The 23,746-nt window shown below is 30.0% G+C and overlaps 1 protein-coding gene across 1 annotated transcript in view; it reads left to right on the plus strand.

The window, feature by feature from the left end:
* Positions 1-23,746, plus strand: part of LOC126836906 (nose resistant to fluoxetine protein 6-like) — a 35,926-nt gene that overhangs the window by 11,343 nt on the left and 837 nt on the right. Inside the window, exons 2-12 of the mRNA XM_050570627.1 lie at positions 7,551-7,709; positions 11,544-11,770; positions 13,712-13,923; positions 15,483-15,565; positions 15,669-15,862; positions 20,366-20,526; positions 21,575-21,743; positions 22,413-22,606; positions 22,844-22,973; positions 23,244-23,433; positions 23,558-23,700. Of these exons, the coding sequence (XP_050426584.1) occupies positions 7,551-7,709; positions 11,544-11,770; positions 13,712-13,923; positions 15,483-15,565; positions 15,669-15,862; positions 20,366-20,526; positions 21,575-21,743; positions 22,413-22,606; positions 22,844-22,973; positions 23,244-23,433; positions 23,558-23,700 (1,862 nt within the window). The remainder of the gene's footprint in view (positions 1-7,550; positions 7,710-11,543; positions 11,771-13,711; positions 13,924-15,482; positions 15,566-15,668; positions 15,863-20,365; positions 20,527-21,574; positions 21,744-22,412; positions 22,607-22,843; positions 22,974-23,243; positions 23,434-23,557; positions 23,701-23,746) is intronic.

A 23,746-nucleotide genomic window follows, 5' to 3' on the forward strand; every position in this document is an offset into this window, starting at 1 on the left:
TGCGCCTACTTAGAATGGTCCGATTTCAATTGTCCTCTTTACTAAGGTATTTGTGGAAATCGATATTTGTTATTCTAATTAAAACTTTGTTTAATCCTATTTGAATTTCTCATATTTTTAGTATTCTCATTATTGGCTTTTTTAAGTAAACGAAACATTTTTTTGAAAATCGACTTTCACAATAACCTGGAAGAAAGGTCGATGAGCTTAAGTATTTTTACAAAACCAAAATTCTATCATTCTAAGTAGGCGTAATTTTGTCAGGCGCTTTAGGTCTAAATCGGTTTCTTGTAAGAACCAATTGGCTTTTACTATTATAAAAAAATTATATCCTAAAACTTAAATACCAATTATCCAAAAAATAAATTGAAATGGTCGAAATTTATTAAAACCACATTTTTCATACAAATTGCCTGTATAAAACTCCTTAAAACCCGCCCGCTTGCAATCCCCTTAGGCAAAAAAATATCACTTTTGATTATTTTACAGAAATTTCAATCAAAAAGAGTTGGTGATTCTTACAAAATAAAATATGCGAAGAGTGAATTTGTCAAACATTCGTAGTACCAAAGTATCCAAAGGATAATAATTTAGGTTTATGACCTGATATGTATTTGATGTGTACTCCAGTGGAAACAATAATTTGATATTTTAAAGAAATTAAGAAAGATTATTTGTTTATTTATCACTTGAGTATACTAAATTGTTTCCACTGAATTATAAAATATACATTAAATTATAAAACTACATTTTATTGTCTTTTCACACTGACAATTTCACTTTTAATTTTGTATTAAAAATGTATATATCTACGAGAGATATGTACACGACCGATTCTATTATATTGATTAATTAATTTACAATATTAACGTTTAAACTAATTTTAAAGAAGTTCGATGGTTCTTTGTAGTGTGTGGTTTGTTGTTCTATCGTTGACACATTTCGAACAGTCAATACTTAAAATTGAGTCAAGGGCGCCATATGGTTTATGTAAGCCTTTTGTTTCTGTAAGATTCGATTACTACGGAACTGCTTTTGTTTGCATTATTTTTGTAATAATTATAATTAATTTTGGATATAACAGAATCGACGTTGGGTATTGCTTCACGGGCATATACTGCACCTAAAATGTTGATAAGACATTAAATATTATATAATTATTAGAATGTGCACAATAAAACATATTACGTGTAAAGTATCAAAAAGGGCAAAAAAGGTAGGTTTCAATTCGCATATCAAAATTTGAGTTTTAATTTTTAATTTTTGGTATAGGCAATCACTTTTATGACACTTTATTACACCGTTCGTAATAAAGTTTAAAATATTTGTGCAACTTAAACATTTAACATAGGTGCGCCCACCTGGTTTTGCTTAGTCTACGATTTTTTAGTTAAGTAATAATGTAATAACACACTTAAAAAAACTATTTACCACAAAATGCAATTTACCTATGCGTGTACTTGTATTTTGGTCAGGTTATGTTAGGTCAGTCTATTGTGGTGAAGAGTAATTTTTATTACTAGTAAATAATAACTCTACTTTATAGACTTATTCATTTATGAAACCCAAGTGTTGCTCAGGTTATTTCTTGATTAATATTATTTAAGTTGGACTATTATAAAGTAGGAAAATAGAACGCCAAAAAGGCAAGCAGTACTATTTAACTCCAAAACAACTTGAAAGTTCATTAAAATAGATTCGCACGACCATGTTTTCTGTATAAAAATATAAATACAGATGTAGGTGTAGCGTCCTCTTAAGTCAATCCTGAAAGTAAAAATATCAACTTTATAATTTAGTTCAATAAGTACTTAAGTTGGGTACAAGTAAATAATGGTTTGATAAGTTGTTATATTATCAATACAGTATTTTTTTCATTTTTATGTAGGACCAATAAAGCAAATCTGTTTCATACATATGTTAAACTTATAGACGTTAAAAACTGACAAAAAATATTCTTAGGACATGTTCACACTCTTTTTTACAAGCATGTAGGATTTTTTCAGTTTTTAATTTTGATAATAATTTAACCAAAAAACAAGTTTTTAGCAAGACATATTGCATATATCTTCTTAATTTTTACTTGCTTCGAGCACTAGTACTTCACAATAACATTAATATGATAAATTAATATTGCAATTTGCTTTTGAAACAAACTTGCTTTGCATCTCGTTTACCATTGTCAGATAATAATCAAATTCTGATTTTGATTATTATTCTGATTATTGTATGATGAAATGATTTATGCATTTTACATAACCTGATTAAGTAACGGTTTATTATAATCACCAATGGACAATGCTTGTACTATACCTTTTACGCTATTTGTTATTGACTTTCGTTTGTTCGACGAGCACTATTGATCATCCGATTTAGTACTTTAATGTCATCAGTCATTTATCATGCAAATGATCATGTGATGTAGGTAATATATTAAAATACATTTGAATCCAATCAGAGACGTATTTCCCATCAGGCAGAATAGACTATCTAGGGTAGCAACATTTAGACAGGTGTAAAGTTTTAGTGCTTTTTTATATCATATTTAATTCATATCCTAGTAATATCTTAAATGATTCAATGTGGGTCTTTTTGTTTTGATAGTTAAGTAAAAAAAAATACAATAGATAGCTTATATTATTTACTAAGCCATGTATATTAAAACTAAATAGCTGTAAGGGTATGCTTACATGTTAACATACCTACTATACATTTATTTGTTTCACATTAAGTTTGTATTATTTGAAAACATAACTAAACCGTTTGATTTATTTTTATGCACTAAGGAATTTTAATACTCATACTTGAGTAAAACTGTAACTAACGTTTTAAAAACAGTGTACTTCATGAATGTTAATAAAAGAATCATATTTTAGCGCAGTGCGGCCTGGCTGTACTTATGATATCAGTTTTTAAATAGTCGACTGAAATAAATATACAACTAAAATATAGTTAAGTTTATCAGCATTCAAATGCTATACTTTTTTATGTCTCTATCGCTCTACTTCTTTTTTATCGACTTCTGAGTAGTTGAAATACAAAAGTACTGTTAGGTTTCCAATTGTTTAAAATCTATATAAAAAAGTTAATTGGTCGGTAATAAATTAATAAGTTAAGATTTACAAGTACTTATGTCTTATAATAAGTACGCTTTTTTTTATATAGTTTTATAAGTGTGATTTTGAATGTGTTTCCTAGAAAATATTAACACGCACGATACCAAAAGTTTCAGTAATTTTCATAATATGTCGATGAATTGTTTAAATACAGTTCTCCAATAATTGTTGTAACCACGTCTTGTGCTTGTGATCAAACAAACATGTTTTTTAAAATATTGTGTCTAGTTATTGTGTTGAATAAATTGCATTTGATAGATTGTAATTTTACAGGTAAACAGAAAGTGGTATTTTTAAGTAGTATAATATTAAGAGCATGTTTTCTCATATAAAACAATTATAATTTTCACAAAGGAAAATTGTTTGATTAGGTTTTATATATTTATTCAATCATTTTGAATTTTTTTAACTATTGCAACTCAAATGGCAGCATAATAATATATTTTTCTAGTTGAATATATTTAATAAAAAATTAAAAGGGCGGTTAATACATAAAAAACTATATTACCCGATAGATAAAAAACATACTACAAATGCTTATAAAATACTTTTTTGGTACCTATTGTTTTCAATTATTCTTTAATGGTTACTGAAAAAAACACATAATTAACTGACCATCGATAGTAATTTTAATGCTGCTTAGTAAAAAAATGATTAAATATTGTAATCAGGTTCTACATTTTTAAATTCCTGGTTCATTAAAGTAATGATTTAAAGTTCAAATCTTGTTTAATATTCCCAATATTTTAAAAGGGGTAATTTTAAGTTTTATCAAATGTACATTTCAATTTTAGCTTAAGGGCCTAACTTAAGAATCGTGGCTTTTGTAAATAGACAATATTTGTACATGAAAGTGATTTTGATAAATTTCGATCTTGTCATATAATTTTCTGGTTAATTTGTTGAAGCGTTTCAACAAGTTATAGTAATTTTTGTGAAGTAAATAGAGTTCAATAAAAAAATATAACGTTTCGTAACATAATCATAATTTGAAAAATTAATTTTTTGTTTAGTATAAGAAGAAAAATGTTCAATATCTGTAGAAAAGCTACTTTTAAATCTGTCTTAAAAGTTAAATTTTTTACATATTTTTTTTTTCATTTTGGTAATCAATAATCGAAGATCTATGTGGACTGTCGGAACATGGAAGTCTTCCTCTTGTGGAGGAACAAAAATTAAAAAGAGTAGATACAACAATATTATTTTACCTTTAACTAAAAACTATAATCTCACCATTGAAGTTAATTATTAATGGTTTACTATACAATATTACATTAACGACATTCCGTTTGAAATACTCAAAGAAAGTTTACAGTAATCATTAACTATAGCAGGTATTGCAAATATTCGATAGAAGCTATTAACGAGCTACCACGACGTTATTAGGACCACCATAGTTATGCATGTATGCATACGACAACAAAGAAAACCACTTACCTAATTGTTAAAAATCTTAAAATCACCGAAAAACGTTTTACTTGTTTACCGTTTGCACATATAATACCTACGTAAATATTATTATCGTTTCAGACGGAGGTCAAACATTTGTTTTTTATTATCATAAAACATTTTAGAATGTTGTCCCACTATTAAATATTGATGTTGTGAAACCAATTTTTTATTATTATAATATTGTGTTTGATCGTTTTAGCCTGGCTAAATTATGTGGTACCTAATACCTATAAGTACCCGTCCGTGATATCATACCAGTTTAATCAAATTTGACCTAACCTATTCGTTTATTGGGGTTTACTCTTTCACGGTCAGCAAGTTGCAAGAAAATTAATATTCGTTTATTAGTTTTCCTTATAATAACTCTGAATAAATAAGTGAGCTGTACAAATTCGTGATCACTAATATCCGTTTGAATTTCGGTGGGCGTAACAATAATTTTTGAGTACTTGATCTTTTTTGAAAAACAAGGAAATCGATTTTCTCATTTAAAAAATTATACATAATTTTCAATTAAAAAAAAACGTTTGACGGTTATTATTATAAACATCATTTGGAGTAAGCTGTGGAATAAAAAATATATATTTACCATATTGTGTCAAGCTCGGTGCTGAATTTTCTTTGTTTCATATAAATTTTATCACAAAAAAAAAATATATTTAAAACTTAACGCTTATTTACTGATTACAAAACGTTATCGGAATATGAAGATATAAGTTTAATAATTTACTTGCTAAGTTCAAGAACATATCTAGCGAAACGCTCTATTTATATTAAAAAATACAAATTCTGAATTTATTCACTATAAATAGCGATTTCTGTAGAATTACTCTAAGACCTATTTAGTAATTACTGCTATAAAGTACTGAATACAGAACTCATATTATCTGCGGTCATCTTTATATAATAGTTGTAGTCTGGGACCTCTATTAACCTTACAAGGAGACATATTATATTCTATTTACAAACTAGTTGTAAACACTTCCTCCAGCTATGAATGGTCTGTCGATTGATTAAAAGGTAGTATAATCTTAATCTTTGATGACCTTGTTGAAGGTTGGTTGCAATGTGCGAATTCCAGTTGTGTTTACTGTTAAGTATGCCTTTTAAGTATCATAATGTTAGCGTCCAAGGTATGCTATGGACTTGCCATCTAGCTCTCGATCCGAACTGCTGAACGTTTTGCTGGGTTTAATACTATTCTTAATTTTTTTTTTTTTGATAATATACCTTATGTTTGTATATTCAAAGAATATTTTTTTCATATAAATGTATATACTACAATTGGTTGGTAAAATAAGCATATAAATGGGTTTCATGTTCTTTGCTGGTTTTGTTTATGCCTATAGACATTTTTTCGAAAGGTAATTGCAGTGATTATACTAAACGAGCGTTTGTATGTCTGAACGTTTGCGTTTTAGTTGCAGTTACGATGGACGGCAAACGTTTAGTTTAGACTATTACCTTATGTACAGTCGATATCGTGTCCTCTATTACCCAACCACAAAGGTAATGTCTGTAATATTGTTTAAAAAAAAAATGGCACCCGCCGTTAAATTTTGCCCAAATGAGTCTGTAAAATAATTGGCAGACGACGCGTTATAATGATAATAATAGAGTGATGCAAGTACACATGCAAGTTACATAATTATTAATTGTATTCATGATTATCTGGTCCGCTCCGTTACAGGGCGATATTGAACGCGGTCGTATGTCGTCTGGCCAGCAAGAGTTGCTTGCGGTTTTGAAAAAATACTCGTATCAAACAGGTTTTTGTGTTTGGTCCATCGATAAATGACTTTGAAAAAAAAATATATACATAGGTATTTAAGTAGATAAACATAAAATTATTAACGAGTACTTATAACATCTATATATTATTCGAGAATCACATGTTTAGAATAATGAAGAATTAGATACCTACCTGTAGAGTAATTTAGTCAGAGCTATTTAATACTGTTGTGTTTTCTGTTGTATTCATTAAACGGTCACACAATAGCCTTTTGCGATGACCACATCGCTGCAAAGTGCTGTTGCAATATCACAAGCATAACATAATATTCGAACTATACATTACCGTTAGTAGGTTTCCAACGTTAATATACTTAAATTATAATGGGTTTTTTTTTGTTTGATGTCCTATAATTTAGGAGTGTTCATATTATAATATGTGTGCGCTGTGCAATACAGCATAGTTGATTAATGTATACAGCCTGATTTTTATTAACCATTAAAACGTTTATCGCCCAAAACATTGTTGCTAATTTTTCGAGAATATCAGAGTATATCGATAAACAATAGGTATTGATTGATTTAAATAAATGTTCTGTTACTAACTCAATTATGGTATCATTTATAAAATATTTAAATAAACTTTTAACCATAAAAATAATACTTGTATATAAACATTATAAACATTATTATAAATAATAATGTGTATACTTATTTCGGCAGCATAGTAACCATCTTCAACGCACACGAAAGACTGAGTGTAGAGTATTATTTTTGAGGGGGTTTATTTAAATATTTTATAATAAACAAGTGTTGCTTAAGTTTTTTCTAGATGGTATCATTTACTTTTTTTTTTGTTATATTCAAATTCACATAGAAAAAAATCTTTATGTACACTAACTATGTAAATACCGAATAACAATTATTGAAATAATAAATTGTTAATTTGTTAGCTAAACTGCATTTGAAAAAATTGACTAACATAAAATTGAAGGTTCGATCCGAATAACGCGCTATTGACCACTTTGGTCAGTTTTGGTTGTTTTTTTTTTGGAAGTGGGGGGGGGGGATATTAAGCTACAAACTAATGTAAACCAGAATTTCCTTATCACCCATAATCATCGTGCAATAAGTGTGGGAAACCCAACAAACCAATTGATAATTTTTTTTTCGACGTTATTCAGATCGAATCTTCGATTTTTTTATTATTGTAACAGTTTTTTTAATGTTTTTGTGTTTGTAATTTTCCAGGACAAAAGACAAAAGCCGAGTTGCACTCGAGTACAGTGCAAAAATTCATGTTCTCCAATCCACCTGTGGCTCTATTAAACAGTACCAACGAGTTATGCAAGAAGCACAGCCACATCTATTTGAGCGAACTCGAAAAGTTGACATTGTGGGCTTTAAAAAGTAAGTGCGCGGCAAAGGTCAGACTATAATAATCTAGTTGTTCTTTGAAAATACTTCAAGTCACGTTATAGAAATTAAATAGGAGGTACACACAAAAAACTGTATTGTTTGAAATGTTTCACAATTTACCGTTAACCCCATATACTGGTTTATTACTGCAGTTATAGGCAAAGGGCTAACGACCAAACGGCGGTAATGACACGGTACAATACGTTTTGCTTTTGTGTTAAAAAATTAATGAGCCGTTATAAATACCGCATTGAACATAAACAACTTACGAGTATTAAAACCACTAGGTATATTATATTGACAACATCATATCTTATATTGAAATTTTATTAAGCATATGTATAGAAATTTATTAAAACTCATTAAAATTGAGTTTATGATCTAAAAAGTTGTTTTTTTCGTGTTGCCCGAAATTTGAGCATTTTTTTCAGTAAGTTGCGATTATTTTACACAAGAATCTGATTTTTAATAAATATTTTTTGATGGTCGAAAATACTATAAGAAAACGATAAAAAAAAGAGGTGTCAAGGGTAAAACTCAAAATACTTTTTACGACTGTTTGGCCAAAATAATCGGAAAAAAAAATGTTTAACAACTTTAAAATATTTCTTTCATCATAACAGACATACAGTGTGATTTTCAAAATAAAATCGGCGGGGGTCGACCCAAACGTTTTACTATATTTAGCGTTTTTACCCATATATATATATATATATATATATAATTTGTTTTACTCAAATACAATTTTAATCAAATCATTTTTTATTTCAGTAAATTATAAACAAATATTTTTGAATAAAAATTATTAAAATCTCTAAATTTAATAATTTTTTAGATAAAATCTTAATTAAATCAACTGCTACTCTGCTTAAACCACAGGTTAACCAGATAAATTATTTATCCACAATAGCCTAGATTTTGTTCAATGTACAACTAAAAAGACAAAACCTAACGGTAGGCGTTCAAATTAAAAAGTTTGTACTTATTACAAAAAAAACAGCTATAATAATTCTTTTACACGTTTTCGAAATTTTCAAACTCTATTTCTAAAGTTGTTTTGGGAAAAAATAATTTAGTTCCATTAAATATTGAATTATTATCTAATATTTTAAAGAAAATTAAGAAATATTATTGGGCTATTTGAAAACACAGTAAAGGACTATATCATGGATTTATAAAACAATTATAATAATTTGTACATATTTTTATGATCTCCAAAAATATGTTGTCTAATAAAGGTTAATGTTATGTCATCTCGCTATTTCCTACCATATAATTTTGCTAATTGGATATTTAGTTCTATTTAGGTTAAATTTTTTTTGTCAACTGACATTTTGTATACTAGGTCTTACTACCTTATTTTGTATACTACTAATACTATTTGATAGTTTATACGTATTGTGTTTTTAGTATAAATTAAAAAAACAATAACTACATGGCCAAGGTAGAGGTGGGTGGTTTTAGCCCATTTAGCTCTCTTACGTACTCTACTGAGACTTAATTTAAATTGATAGAAAAAACATAAACCGATCGACTCTATTAAGAAATTGGTATAGTGCGAGATAACATCATCATATCGAGTTAAAATATGTGTTGAGATCAACCACTTGTACAAACTCACCGGACAAGAGAAATTATGAACACAAATATATAAAATATAAATTTGCCATGTCAGAAAAATAAACATTAGGCGCCTAATAACGCGTCGACCTCATTAGAGAGCGCATTGTACGTTTAAAATGCAATAATTGTCACGTTCACTTTAACTGTGAGTGTTTCCCTTAAAAAGTGCGTGGTCGAAGAGTGACAAAAAAAAAATCAGTTGCGTAAACCGTCATAATTTTATGGTAGTCCAAAAACATTTCCATTTAAGCTTTTGTTACGACAAGGCCTGAGTATGGTCATTAGTTTATTATATTGAATACTAAGACTTGTACATATAACAATAACTAAATACCATTGAGTATTGTTTCTCGGGTGGATTGCAATTAATAAATGAAGTTTTTCTATCCGTTAAAAATATGTCTATTGTTTTTTTTTTACAATTTTCCGGAAATTTATTGTGCAACGCATCCGTGTTAAGTTCGGTATTTACCATTGTCCGGTTGAAAAAATTTCAATGTCAAGGACTAAATCGTTATGCTAGCACTTAAAATAAACTATTCTGTTATATGGTTTGCCAAGATGATCAATGGGTCCACAGACCCTATTGTGCGGAATGAGGTCACGATTAATTTTACTATCAAATATCAATGGTGAGTGTACAACGGTTAAAGTAACGCCACTAAAACTACATACCATAAAACACTACTATTATTTTTATTAATTATTACTATTATTAATACAAAAATTAACTAATAGTAAAAATGTAAACCCTCAAGGCATTAGTGTAAAACTACGTTTATGAAAATGTAATTTCACTGTACATTTTTTGTAACCACATCCTTCACTCGTTATATCCTAATCCCTCTCTTCTAGTTTGGACTTTTGACGGTCCATTGCTTTTTCCTCTATGAATAGATACAGAAATGATCTGTATTTTATTAAAGTTAATTATTAATTCAAACTATTCGATATCAAAAAGACGCAAATAAAAAAAATATATTTTATGGCCTATGAGTGTCCAAAACTATTTATACCTACCCACTCGATCCGGTCAAATTTGATGGTAATAATAATAATGGGCTTGTTAATAATTGCAGATGAGTCTGATGATTTCATTGTTTTTATCGTATAACCATCAACATTTATTTAAATCGACAGCTGTTGTTTTGTTTATCTCGCAAGATATTATTATTATTATTACCTACCTCACGATTTTCTGCACAACGCCTTATTCACTATTAACTTAAACGGAGATTAACTATGTACGTAGGTAGGTGCCATAGTCAATTTCAATAGTTATTAATAAACGCTATTTAAAAAATTATTCTCATATTGGTCAATAATTTAATTGGGTTTTCCGTTGTTGTTGTTTTTTTTTTAAGTTATTTCTATATCCAAATCGAGGTAAGCAAAACGTGACTTAGGTCTATTCGAGGTCTCCATAATATGTGAACGATAATACATAAAATATATTGTTTAACATCCACACATCTCGCAAGAGATGAACAGAATGGCGCCCTTCGACAGAGTATCCGCAAATTTTTTCCAAACCAAAATAGGTAATGCGAGAACTTTATACTTGCATTGTTATCAGAATGATGTGAAAACGGTATAAAAATCCTTGAAACAAATCGTTTTTTACTGAGCTGGCCAAAATGAATTCCAAATGTTGACTACAAATGTTTAAGTATTTTATAGAACTTATTTATATAATAAACCTCACAAACACTGGGCAATAGACATCTTTATTGGTTACTTACTATGCATTTATATGAAGTATTTGTGTTTGTGGATGTCAGTGTGGCTTGGTTGAGTGCATGTATAGGCAGACATAGGGAGGGGGATATAATAAGGGGGACTATTTCTGTAGCCTCCTATAATTGTTTTATGTATATCTGAAGCAATGAATTAAATATGAAGAATGTTTGGTGCGCAAAAATAAAATTAACTAAAACATTTAATTATATGCCCTCAAAAAGAATGTACTGTGCAAAGAAAATCGTTTTATTTAATGTAAATTATAATTTCAAAAATAATTGCGAACAACCCAAATTTAACAAGAACAAAAAGAATTTTTATTGAAAAAATTGAAAGTTCAAACTCTTAGGTGTGCTTGAATCACTCAAACATCTTTTCATGTTAGTTTATGATGAAGGCCTTCGTTTAATCTTGGCTTGTCTGCGCTTTGACATTAATATATGTTTTATTGTTGTTTCACAGTGTACGATTCGACGGCCAAAATACCGTCAGGCATTCTAAACGGAAACATCAATCAGTTTGGAGACTTCGACCAGTGTTTGAACGCCAACGACCAAAAGTTAGGCATTCAAGGACAGTACTGTTTGACGTACGTGGAGATGAACGTGATAGCCGAAAACAACGAAAAACTGAAGACTATTTTGAAGTTGATGCACTCACATTCAGCTTTTCGCAGTCGGTTGGAAGATGTGAGTCATACAAAATCGTAGTTAATCCATTTTGGGTCAGCATTAAAAGAAATCTGAAAATTGAATAAATAAATATAATATGACTAGTCTACTTTATACGAGCAGAACCGCGTTAAGCAACAGGTCTGAACAAATAATAATGAATTAATTAGTTTTTTTTATCCGTTTACTTAGGGATTACAATTATGTGGTTGTTTGCATAACTACACTCAACCAGTTTTAATTGAGCAGTTGTTTTCAAATATATACCTGCTACAGGTGCCGAGTGGTTTCAAATGCCTAATAAGGCTATGTAATCATTTGTCAAACTTATCCACCGACAACTGCAAAAAAACGACAGTTAATGAACTAGACATATTAATATAAAGTCGAATAAATGAATACAATCTTATGAAATAGTATAATTATGTTTTCAAAATACTAAAAGATTCGTGATGAAACACAGTTCATTTTTTTTCATTTTAATTATTCATAGTACATGAACACAGTTAATTATTGTATTATTAAAAAAAAAAAAAATGAAATGGTATTTTTTTTTTTCTACAAGCTTGTGCGATTAATATTAAATATTTTGTCCACGTGTGTTTTCAAACGTTTAGGCCATTCGTTTATGTCTCGTGGAATACTAATACCTACAACAATAAAATAAATACTAAAAATAAGCCTTTTTGATCCTTTAAATATCATTAGGTGTTTTATAGTACTTTGGAGATTTTTAAGTAAAGGTTTTTTTTTATAATATTATGCTATAGCGCGTTAGGGATTTCTGTCGTTATAATTTATGGCTGATGATAAAAGAATAGTAAGACAGTTTATCATCCCTCTATACATTGTCTCAGCTCAGTGCACTGTACTCAAACTGCTCTTTTTTTTGCCCCTTTCTATTTAAAAATCATATACACAATACTACTGAGCTATCCTTATAAAATCTCTTACTTGAATTTATCTATAATTAACTATTATGTAGTATTAAGTTAACTCTTACTCCGGTATTACAAAACATTATAATAATAAAAATAATACAATATTCCGAAAACCGTGGGATAAAGAATGACAGTACTTTTTTATCATAAAATATAAAACACTCTAATTAATTTATATTATATAAGAATTCAATACTAATAACTGAACGTTTAAAGGGTAAACCCGTACACTAATGCGCGTTAACTTAATGCATATTAAGTTAATACGCATTAGCGATTGCATATAATCGTAGAATATGTGCATAATGTGCAGATGAAGAAACTTATTAGATTTCATATCATTATATTTAATATGCTAATTAAATAAAATAAAACGAAATTTAAGGAAAATTTACCAATTATTACATTTATTTTTCCAAGTTCTAAGATCAGAATAAATTGATAAGATGTAATATGCGTTTCGGTGAAGTAACTGCGCCGTTCTGAAGGGCTTTTTAAAGTTTTATTTACTTTTCCGTAAAAATGAATCATTTGGAGCGTTACTTTCCGTTATGGTCACTGAACATTTTAAGAACGGATTGCAAAATATTTTGACATTGATGGTTTCGAATTAGTCACGTGCAATGCGGTAACTCCATTGTTTTACAAGACGGCGGGCGCGGTTAGAGCGTCACTCTAAACGTGATAATGTTATATTATGTCAATGTCAAGGGATGTCGTTTGACATACAATCGATTTTAATTACAGTGAAAAGAAGATTAATCGTTTTCGGAGAGTGACTTTGTAAAATCGCCCTTTTTATAGGGCACTAAAAACTAGGTACTGTAATTAAGATGTGCCGTTAGGAGTATTATTAAATATTTTTCTACATTATACGGCCAAGAACTTTTCGATTACATACTTCCCGTCATGTTGACGTATCACAATCTATGTACTTACATTCATTGATAGTTTTCTGCTAATGGTGTCCCGATTCTAATTGTATGCCGAGTTTTAATTCGATAAATGATATTTACAGCCGGGCCATCGAGTCCCTAGATTTTCCACTATCAACTGGGCCATCTGCACGCCTGCCAGTTGTTCACCATCTGAAATTGAACGAGAAATGCATTCCATATTGTCCAAGTACGTGGACACCAATGAAATCAGATTACGTCTCAAGGTGGATCCTGAGATGTGTCAGACCCTAAGGAAGTCTTTCGTTCCCACGATGGGATCTCTAATGGCCATGTAAGTAAAATATATGTACAAAAAAACTACTTGTGATTTAGAATTTCAGTTAAAAGAAAATACATAGAGGTGAGTAAGAATGGTAATTTTGAATATTCCTGCAGAAAGAGCTATCAAGTAACTTCAAAATCACATAGTTAACAAAGTGCGCTCCATCTCTTTGAAAATGCCAACTTTTTTATAACTTTTCTACATCCCCGTATTCGTTATCGGTAAAATGTTTTCAAAATATTTGCATATATATATATATATATATATTCTATTTATTTATTATTTGCATGATAACGTTGATGCAGTGAATTCCCACCGACTGAGTAACGAAGGCTGTCTGTATTATACTCTTACAAGCTTTGTTTGTTTTATTAATTTTTTTCCCCAATACAAAACAGGTCATTGTGCATAATACACTATTATAATACATAGAATTATAATAACAATAATCATACAGTTACTTTTACAAAAAACGTCTCCTAATAACAGTGATGATTACTGTTTTGTTTTTTTTTTTGGTATGGTAATATTAGTATCACATACAGGGCGCTAGCAAAATAATTACAAAAATTATAAACTTATTTTAATATTTTTCCAATGGTTAATGATTGTTTGAAGTTTGAACCTGTAAGCTAAAAGTAAAAATGAAGCACAATACAACACTATAATTATAAGTTTTGAAAAGTGAGCTCGGCCATCAAAATTTCAGAAACGATTTAGGGGCTAATACTAGTATAACAGGTTTCTAGAAGAAAAGAGGTGGAGGAGATTTCAAGACAGATCTAATATAGAGTTAAAATATAAATTTTAAAAAATGTGCATGGTTATCGATTTGTGTGTTTAACGATGTACGCTTATTTGTGTGTGTTTAAGTATTCAAAACATATTAACTCAACTGATGGTCATTTATGTCAACATGACTTGACGAAAGCCATTAGTATACAGCTAGTCTCAACACAAACATTAGGAAAGGTCTAAGAATGCAGTTTTATAATTTGTATGATTAAAATAATAATACCATCTTACGTGTACTGAACCCTATACTTTAACCTAAAAAAACAGTTATCTTTCAAGGTTTCCTTCTCAGTTTTTAATAATATAATTATAATAATTATATTAATTATAAGATGCAATTTTGAAATAATTATTTTGTTTCCTGATGCGCGATACGATTATTTTTTATTGTAATATGTAGAATGATAATAACAATAATCATACAGGTATTACGATAATGATTGATTTTTTTTGATAATTTATGTATTTTGTTTTAAATTGTAACTTAATTTATAAACAGCTACAAGTAACACGCTTTTAGAAGAAGTTAATAGTATATTTTTATGGTTAACGAAAATACATTATACACACGTACAGAATTATAGCCGCTGTACTAGTGCGTCAAAGACATGGGTCAATTAATTTAATATTTACTGAAATCTCCATCCACTGTGTTCTTCATGGCGGAGGCCAGAGAACCCAAATTGGGTGGAGGGCCTTACAAAAACTCAAGAAAAGCTGAATTTTGACCTAAGTAAATGAATAATGTTTGTATTTGTTTTGTTCTTTTTTAGATCAGCGTTTGGTGTATTGTTCGCCATCATAATATTGTCTTCGGCGTTAGACGTTTATACGATAACGTTTTTAAATTCCAAAAGTAAGTTTTTCAATACCTAATTTTTTTTTTTATGTAAAGTCGCTGCGACATAACCTCTCTGGTACAACCTATATTCTAGCTACGTTTTTTTCTATGCTTTCAGGTAATTTATCAAAGCTGCTGTATTGTTTTTCACTGAAAAGAAATTTAAATCAACTGTTCAGCTTGACAGAATCGCCGGACGCTATACAGTCAATACACGGCATAAGGGCCTTGAACGCTTTCATGCTGTTGGCGTCGCACAAGTCTATGGCTATGTTCTTCAACCCCTACTCCAACAGAACTTACATGACTGAGGTAAGTTTACACCGTTCTAAACTGATTTAATATAGGTTATACCAAAGATACTAAAATTAATGTAGTTTATACCATAGTTAATATTCAAAATATGTCATACCCAGTGTACCATGTAAATGATGTGTAACGGTCGTATAAGTTATAGCATTGACATTTGATAAGCTAGTTCTATATGGCTATATTATACAGTATAGCTTGTGAGACGTGAATGACATCAAGTGTTATAAAATTTGTTTTTGAACAACATCTCATAACTCTGATTCCTGGGGTTGCTCAATTAGTAATACTATATAGTCTACAGATGATCATTTTATCGTGAACCATTCAATACCTCACTTTTGAACAACTACTCTTATATAACTTATACTAGTTTAAAAGTTATGATGGGCGGGGAAGTGCAGTTGGAAATACTCGCAGATAAAAATAATACTACACTCCACCTTTCATCCTGCCCTAAACTTGAAACTTCAATAACTTCAAAAATAGTTATCCGAAACTGGTTATATCGGCCAAATTTTTTAGTACGTCACTCTCAATTTTAAAAGTCAATGAATTGTAAGCGTTACCGCTTAACTTTTAAAAGTTGCTTTCCAAATAACCAAGTTGAGAGGTGTAAAAACAAACAAAATTGAAATAACATTGTATAAAAACATTATAAAAAAAAACTAAATTTCTTATTAAACTCGATGAGATATTAAGTGGTTCACGATATAATGATCGCTCTGTATATAATTTATATAGATCAAAACCAATTTTTTGAATTTTTTTCAATTATTTTGGTCATTGTCGTAAAAAGTATATTTAGTTTTTTCTTGACACTTATCATTTTTTTATAGTACCTTCAGCTATCAAAAAAAAAACTAATTTTTAATATTTTTTTTTTTTTGATAGCCGAAAGTACTATAAAAAAATTATAAAAATGAGGTGTCAAGGCAAAAACTCAAAATAATTTTTACGACCATGGCCAAAATAAATTGAAAAAGAAATCCAAAATAAAATTGTAAAGATTTCTGTCATCATAACAGTCATGCAGTGTAATTTTCAAAAAAATCCGCGGGGGTCGCTCAAAACTTTCGTTTGTATTTTGCGTTTTGACCCAAATATGCGATTTAATATGCATATTTATTTGCATGAATCTAGTCTCAGAACTAATGTAAAATTTGTAGTTTTTTTTTTTTAACCCAGAATAATATATGAAAATTCTAATACTTGTTTTACAATTTATTTACAATTTTAAAGGTGATAAAAAACTATTTGACGTGCTAGAAAAAATCTGAGGCCTTATTCGGATACATAGAAAAAAAAAGTCCTTTATAACAAACATATTATATACGTTTATATAAATATTGTTTACAAAAAAATTATGAATTTACCGTTTAATTATTACCGTGTAATTTTTAAAATGAGATTTTGCGCACAATTGCGTACTTAAATCTAGGTATTAGAAATCTCCTTATAGAATCACGGTCTTATTGTGACCATGCTGAACTTAGAAAACTATTTCCATGTATTCGTGATAGATAGATAGACAATATAACATATGAACGATTGGATGATCTTTATAACATAATATTAATGTCAAGAATAACAGCTTAAAACCGGGCCAGAAATCTATAAAAATGGCATGGTTTATTTTGCATTATTGTAGTAGGTATAACGGTGTAGTCCTTACTAATATTATGATAATACAAATTATTATAGTAAATGTATTGTTTTTCTTTAAACTGCTATATTGGACGCCCCATAATGAAGGTACGCTATTTTTAAACTTCTTCTCTTCGCATCATTAACATTATTGATTTGCATATACGGTTGTTGGGCCCAAACTCTAAATGGTTTATCCATCACGGTTATGCCCATAATTTCTGTATTTACCGCTTAATTATAAACACACCCAACAGCGCATCCTTGGTTTTCTGAACGCTAAATTTTTAATAATAGGTACCCAGTATAATACAATATACTTAGGTAGATGCATTAGGCGCATCCTACGACGCGACGTGGACCCGATGGATAAGTATCAGTAAAATACATGTACTATGTGTTTTGGAAAAACGCATGTCGTCATTTAAAAAAATTTAAAAAACCTAACCTATTCTCAAAAATAAATGTATTCAAACGTTAACCTTGACGTTTTCAATTTATAAGATGTTATCGTAACATAGGCTAGCTAGTAACAGACAATAAAGATTATATTATACGAGTATATTATGTATAAATTATTATTTAAGCGATTGTACGTTCTTAGCCAAGCAGGCTTAACCGGAAACGACATACATGTTTTATAGTCGATAAGTATATTTTGTGTATAGTTGTAAACCTTGCAAGTTGTTTGTATACTCGTGTTAAAACTGGACTATTCCGTGTTGAATAAACATTTTGTGTACATTATATTATTACTGTACAATGCATTATTAAATTACAAGTAAATCCCATCGATTTGATAAACACGAGTCCTCGAATCTTTGCTTGCTAGTGTTTACATGCTTCTGGAGTCTTAAAATAATTCCTAAGAATAATTAGGTGGTATTCTTTTTTTAGTTTGATAAATTGTATTTTTACCAAATATACATGCATCTTAAGGTTAAGATCCTATATTCTTACCTTTCAATTAATAGTATGCAACATGCCACGAATATTGTTTTTTCATTCATAAATCTTTATTTTAAAGTTATAACTTTACAAAAGAAAACCCTATTTCCTCATCTCAAAAAATGTCGGAAAATATTATCAATATATCCTTAAATATAGCTTGTTTGATATTTGCTGGGGCGGGCAATTAATAAATAAACACCGAATATCTGAGAAATAGTGACCGATGGAAAAGTAAGGATAGCCTAGTTTGGGTGGTCTACTTATATGGGACAGGGCAGAAAAAACTATACCACTGTAAGCACACATTTAAAAAAATAGTTAAAAAATAATTTTTAAAAGAAAACTATCATATTATATTAATTTCTAACAAATTACGTTTCCGCATCATGCAACATGCCACCATTAATTTAGCTAATTCCATGAGTGGTACTGAGGTAGATTTACCTACTATTGTAGAAAAAAATTGATATGCATCAATATTACTATTATTATTTTAAACCTTATTTAAAATATGAATAAACCAATGAGTAAGCTTTTAAATTTCAGTATAGAATTCTCTTCCGATTTTTCGATCATTAATTTCAAAAAAACTTTAGTATATACATAAATTAAAAAATTAAAATGTCTTCAAATGCTTCTAATATTTGTCTACGAAATTATGGAGTGTGACGACTCTAGTATCTAAGAGTTCGCTTATTAACTTAATATTCAATAATTAATACTTAATTAAAAAAAAAACCCGATAGGCAAATAACATATAACTATTTTTTGTTTATTATGGTTCATTTGATTTTGACAGGTTTTTTATAGAAAAAAATGTATGTTAATATATAAAATGGTTTGAAAACCAGAAAAGCACTAAATCAATAAAGATTTAAAAATCCTAAAACTGAGTCGTTTCTTTGTTAAGTCTGTATTTTTCCCTCATTACAGCGTTAAGCTTTTGTTATTATTACTTTTTATTACTACACACAACGGGCATATTGTCATTTCGCTAATTGATAATAAATATTCAACATTTTGTTGTTTTTTCAGTATTTTTTTAAAGTGTTAACACATTTGGTGTGGTAATTTTTTCCTCTGACGACCGAACCCGACTGACCGTAACATAGTGTAGCCATGCGTGATTCGGTTAATGGTTATTTTATAATTAAATATATTATTCAGACTCATTCTAATAAAAAATATGATATAATATGTATTTATGCCTTGTACAGTTTTACGTCATAGGAATAAATGAAATAATATTAAGCGTAACTGGCAGTATATATATATATATATACTCTAAATGCGGTTAGAAATATTTTTTTAATTTTGCAGATCAGGACGTAAACACGTCAAACAAATAAATGTACTATAATTCTTCGGCTTATCCCACACCATTTTAGGGTCGGTCTACCATATCCGATTTGTTCACTCTTATCTGTTAGTCGACATCTCTACGTATAATATAATTTATGTTTTAATAAGAACAACTAAGTTTAGTTTAAGTTCTAAGTTAAGATTTTGCGAACATTTCTTATAGGTACTTTACTCCTTGATAAATAGATGGCGTGGCATTATCTTAACTCTATCTAATTAATTATTCTATAAGTAAACAAATATAGTATAATGTATATAGGTAATTATTTTAGTTTGCAAACACAGAAAATTGAAAATAAAAAATTGGGAAAAAATATTTTGAACAAACGGGGTACTTAAATACAATTACTTATGCATTTCATAACCTAAACTACAACAATAACAATTTAATTTTTATACAATTACTGGTTATGCGAGCATTATTTTCGTTAGCTTGTGGTGCACCATATTGATATTATAGTATCTACTAAGAGACAATATTTTTCGGCTCACGTTATAGTACTATTATATCTTAATTATATATTAATTATTTGTAATATGTTTCAGTATCTAGGCAAACCATGGACGGTCATAGCACGAGCAGCAAGTCTGTACACGGATCCGTTTATATTCATGAGCGGAATACTGACGTCCATTACGTTTTTAAGGCATTTAGACCGAAAAGGAAAAATCGATTTGACCACCGAATTCCTATCCAGATATATAAGGTATGTATTTAGTACGTTAATAACCAATAACAGCTGTAAACTCGGTGTATGCGGTAATAAAGTAAAATATAGTATATATTATGTACTCGCATTGCATCAGTATAATCATTTGAATAAACCTATTAGTTCAGCTATTTGTGCGACAAGGTAATTTTATTTCTAAATCAAAACTGTCGTCGACGACATTGGCCGAGTACAAAAATTGATAGTAATTGCTCACAGCAGACATAACGTTCATCTGACAGGTAATTTTTAATAACGAATTTGCATGAACGTTCGGGAACTTGGCATTTTCGATCTTGTGTTAAAACATAATAAATGAAAACACGGACTAAAGAACAAAATATAATAAATCAGTCACTGACGTTAGTACATAACATAGTCATACTTGGCTCCTTCAAATAAATCCGTATAAGACATTAACCCCAACTCGGCATGGTACATACCCATATGACTTCACCTCTAGCCAAAAATTCCTGTAAACATTTAAGTCATAATTATTCATACTTAAGTGTGGCCTACGGGTATTAAAACACATTTTCTTTAGATGTGATTTCAAGTTTATTCGTAAAACATAACTGGTAGATTTATTATCAATAACAAACAAATTATTCATCAATTAATTTCGATAATTAATAGTTATTTTGATACCGAAGTAAAATATTGTAAATAATTATGAAAAACTTTATTATTAAAAACGACAAAGTAAAAGTACGAAGGAGCGAAAACTTGTGTTAAGAACGTGTGTGGTGAAATAGACGATATTATAGAAAAAATGGCTTAAGAATAAGTTGGTATAAAACAGAATTAGATAGTTTAATTTTAGCGTTGAGGAAGTTTCAGTAAGACGAGGTGAATTGGTTATGATTGGAGAGCAAGTGGTAAAGACAGTAGAGAAATGTAAGTATTTTGGGGTGAGTAAATATGCTTACCTATGGTTACCTATGCTAGAAAATGGTTGAATTGAAGGTGTGTTGATAATTTCATAGTTTTTGCTCGATCTTTCAACGAGTAATTCACCTATAATTTGTATTGTTAATACTTACAGGTTGGTGCCGACGATGGGAGCCATCATATTGTTTTGTACTTTGATACTGCCTAACTTGGGTTCTGGACCTCAGTGGAATCTCGTGGTAAAACAGCATGCTGACATTTGTCAACAACACTGGTGGAAAAATTTCTTGTTCATCCACAACTACTTCGGTTTTAAGAACGTGGTAATTATTTTGCATTGGATTTCAATTAGTAGCTAAAAAAAACATTGTACACTCGATCACACCGACTTAGGACATCGAAAAAAGGCAAAGGTGCACCAATTAAGATGTGCATCAATAGTCAGTTCTTATCCTTATACAGAGTGTTCCGGTATCGGTCCATAGTAATATATGGATGGACATCAGTGAGGTGTACATACTAGCCCCTCGTTGTCCGTTTTCGGTTATCTCAAAAATGTAAGACTTAAACTATTTTTTTAAGTTCAGAGCCGAAAGAGGCTGAAAATGATGTGACCCTCTTTTAATGTGAGGATTTTGCACCGGTTACAAAAATACACTTAACATATTTTTTAACTTATTATTTTCGGACTTACGAGGTTGTCTATATCATTTTTGTGGCAATCAATAACGGACAACGAGGGCTTATTTGTACACCTCACTGATGTCCACCAATATATTACTATGGTTCAATGCTGGAACACCCAGTATAGTTAACAATAAACAAAGCCATTGCCAATCTTTGGACTGGCAGTCCTTATTTTAATGTTTGAGTTTATTCCACAAGCCCCTCAGACAAATTTATCTTGTTTTTTTCTTCACAACCTTGCTACTCGTTCGTGTGAGTGTAATGTTTTCTGCTACAAGAAAAACTTTTAATGTATATTTCTGTAGTGTTTGTCGCACACGCATCACATTGCTATCGATTCGCAACTGTTCGCCATCTCTCCCCTGTTGGTGTGGGCCTTATGGAAATGGCCGAGGAAGTGCACTGTTGTGTTGCTGACGTTGGCTACAGCATCTACTGGACTCCGTTACTACGAGACTCTTACGAGGAAACTCAACTTGTTCATCAACTACGGTAGCTCGTAAGTACACCTTTAATGAAGAAAAAATACAAAATATACTTGATTGTTTTACTTCCTCTAATGATTGTGGTCAAATCCCTTTTCAGTATCCACGTCAAGCTTAAATGCATCCAATCGTTTTTTTGACATTTCCTTTTGCATTTAATATGTATACATCATATCCGTACTTCCTTTCTCTCTCTCTCTATTGTGAAAAATTATAATAATTAATAATTAATTGTTTATTATTCACTTTAGAGTCTCCCAAATGTACGACACGGCAGACTACTCGTACATATTACCCACCCATCGGCTCACGGTGTACATAATGGGCTTACTTCTCGGTAACTTCCTGAGGTGTTCCGGCAGAAGCTATCAAATAAAAAATGTAAGCATTACCATACCATATTGTTATATATAACAGAATTTAGACATAAACTGATTAGAGTTTAGACATGTCCATGACTAATCACCACCTTGTAAAATAACACCGGTATTAACTTATGACGTTCTATTTATTTTGACTCGTCAAAGATGATTGACGTTGTTGGTGTCGATTAATGACACCACATAATATTATGAATAGACTTTGATCTACAAGTCATTTTGGTACACTTATATGCAACTCTGTAATAATAATGGTTTAATTGTATTTCAGGTAAACTTGAAATTGGGCTGGATTGTCGCAGTCGGTTTCTTTTACCAAGCATTCATTCAACCGTCCAAGATGGGAGACATGAACTACGTTTATAACGCCGGAGACGCCGCCAACTACGCCGCTTTCGCACCTATTTGTTGGTGTATATTTTTCGGTTGGATCATCTTCGTCTCGCACACCGGTAACGGAGGTAAGGTTTACAATTTTTCTATTACCCTACTCGTCTTCTCGAAGCCTCAGACTTGTCCATCACAATAGCTGCTATCAGCTTTACATCAGATTTACTCAACACAACCGTTGTTTTCCTTTTTTAGGAATTGTGTCGTCGCTGTTCTCTTGGAAAGGATTCATCGTCTGCACTCGATTGTCTTACACTTTCTACCTGACTCAGTTTCCCGTATTCTTCTACAACGTGGGTAGACACCGAACGCCGCTCGAGTACAGTTTCGGATTGACGGTAAGATGAAATTATTATTATATATTCGGTGTCATAACCTCTTCGA

The sequence above is a fragment of the Adelges cooleyi genome, unplaced genomic scaffold (genome assembly GCF_023614345.1).
Source record: "Adelges cooleyi isolate 19-005CV unplaced genomic scaffold, UGA_ACOO_1.1 ACOO_flye_CR_arks_rails_tigmint_CR_PRNA_247, whole genome shotgun sequence".
Classification (NCBI taxonomy): Eukaryota; Metazoa; Arthropoda; class Insecta; order Hemiptera; family Adelgidae; genus Adelges; species Adelges cooleyi.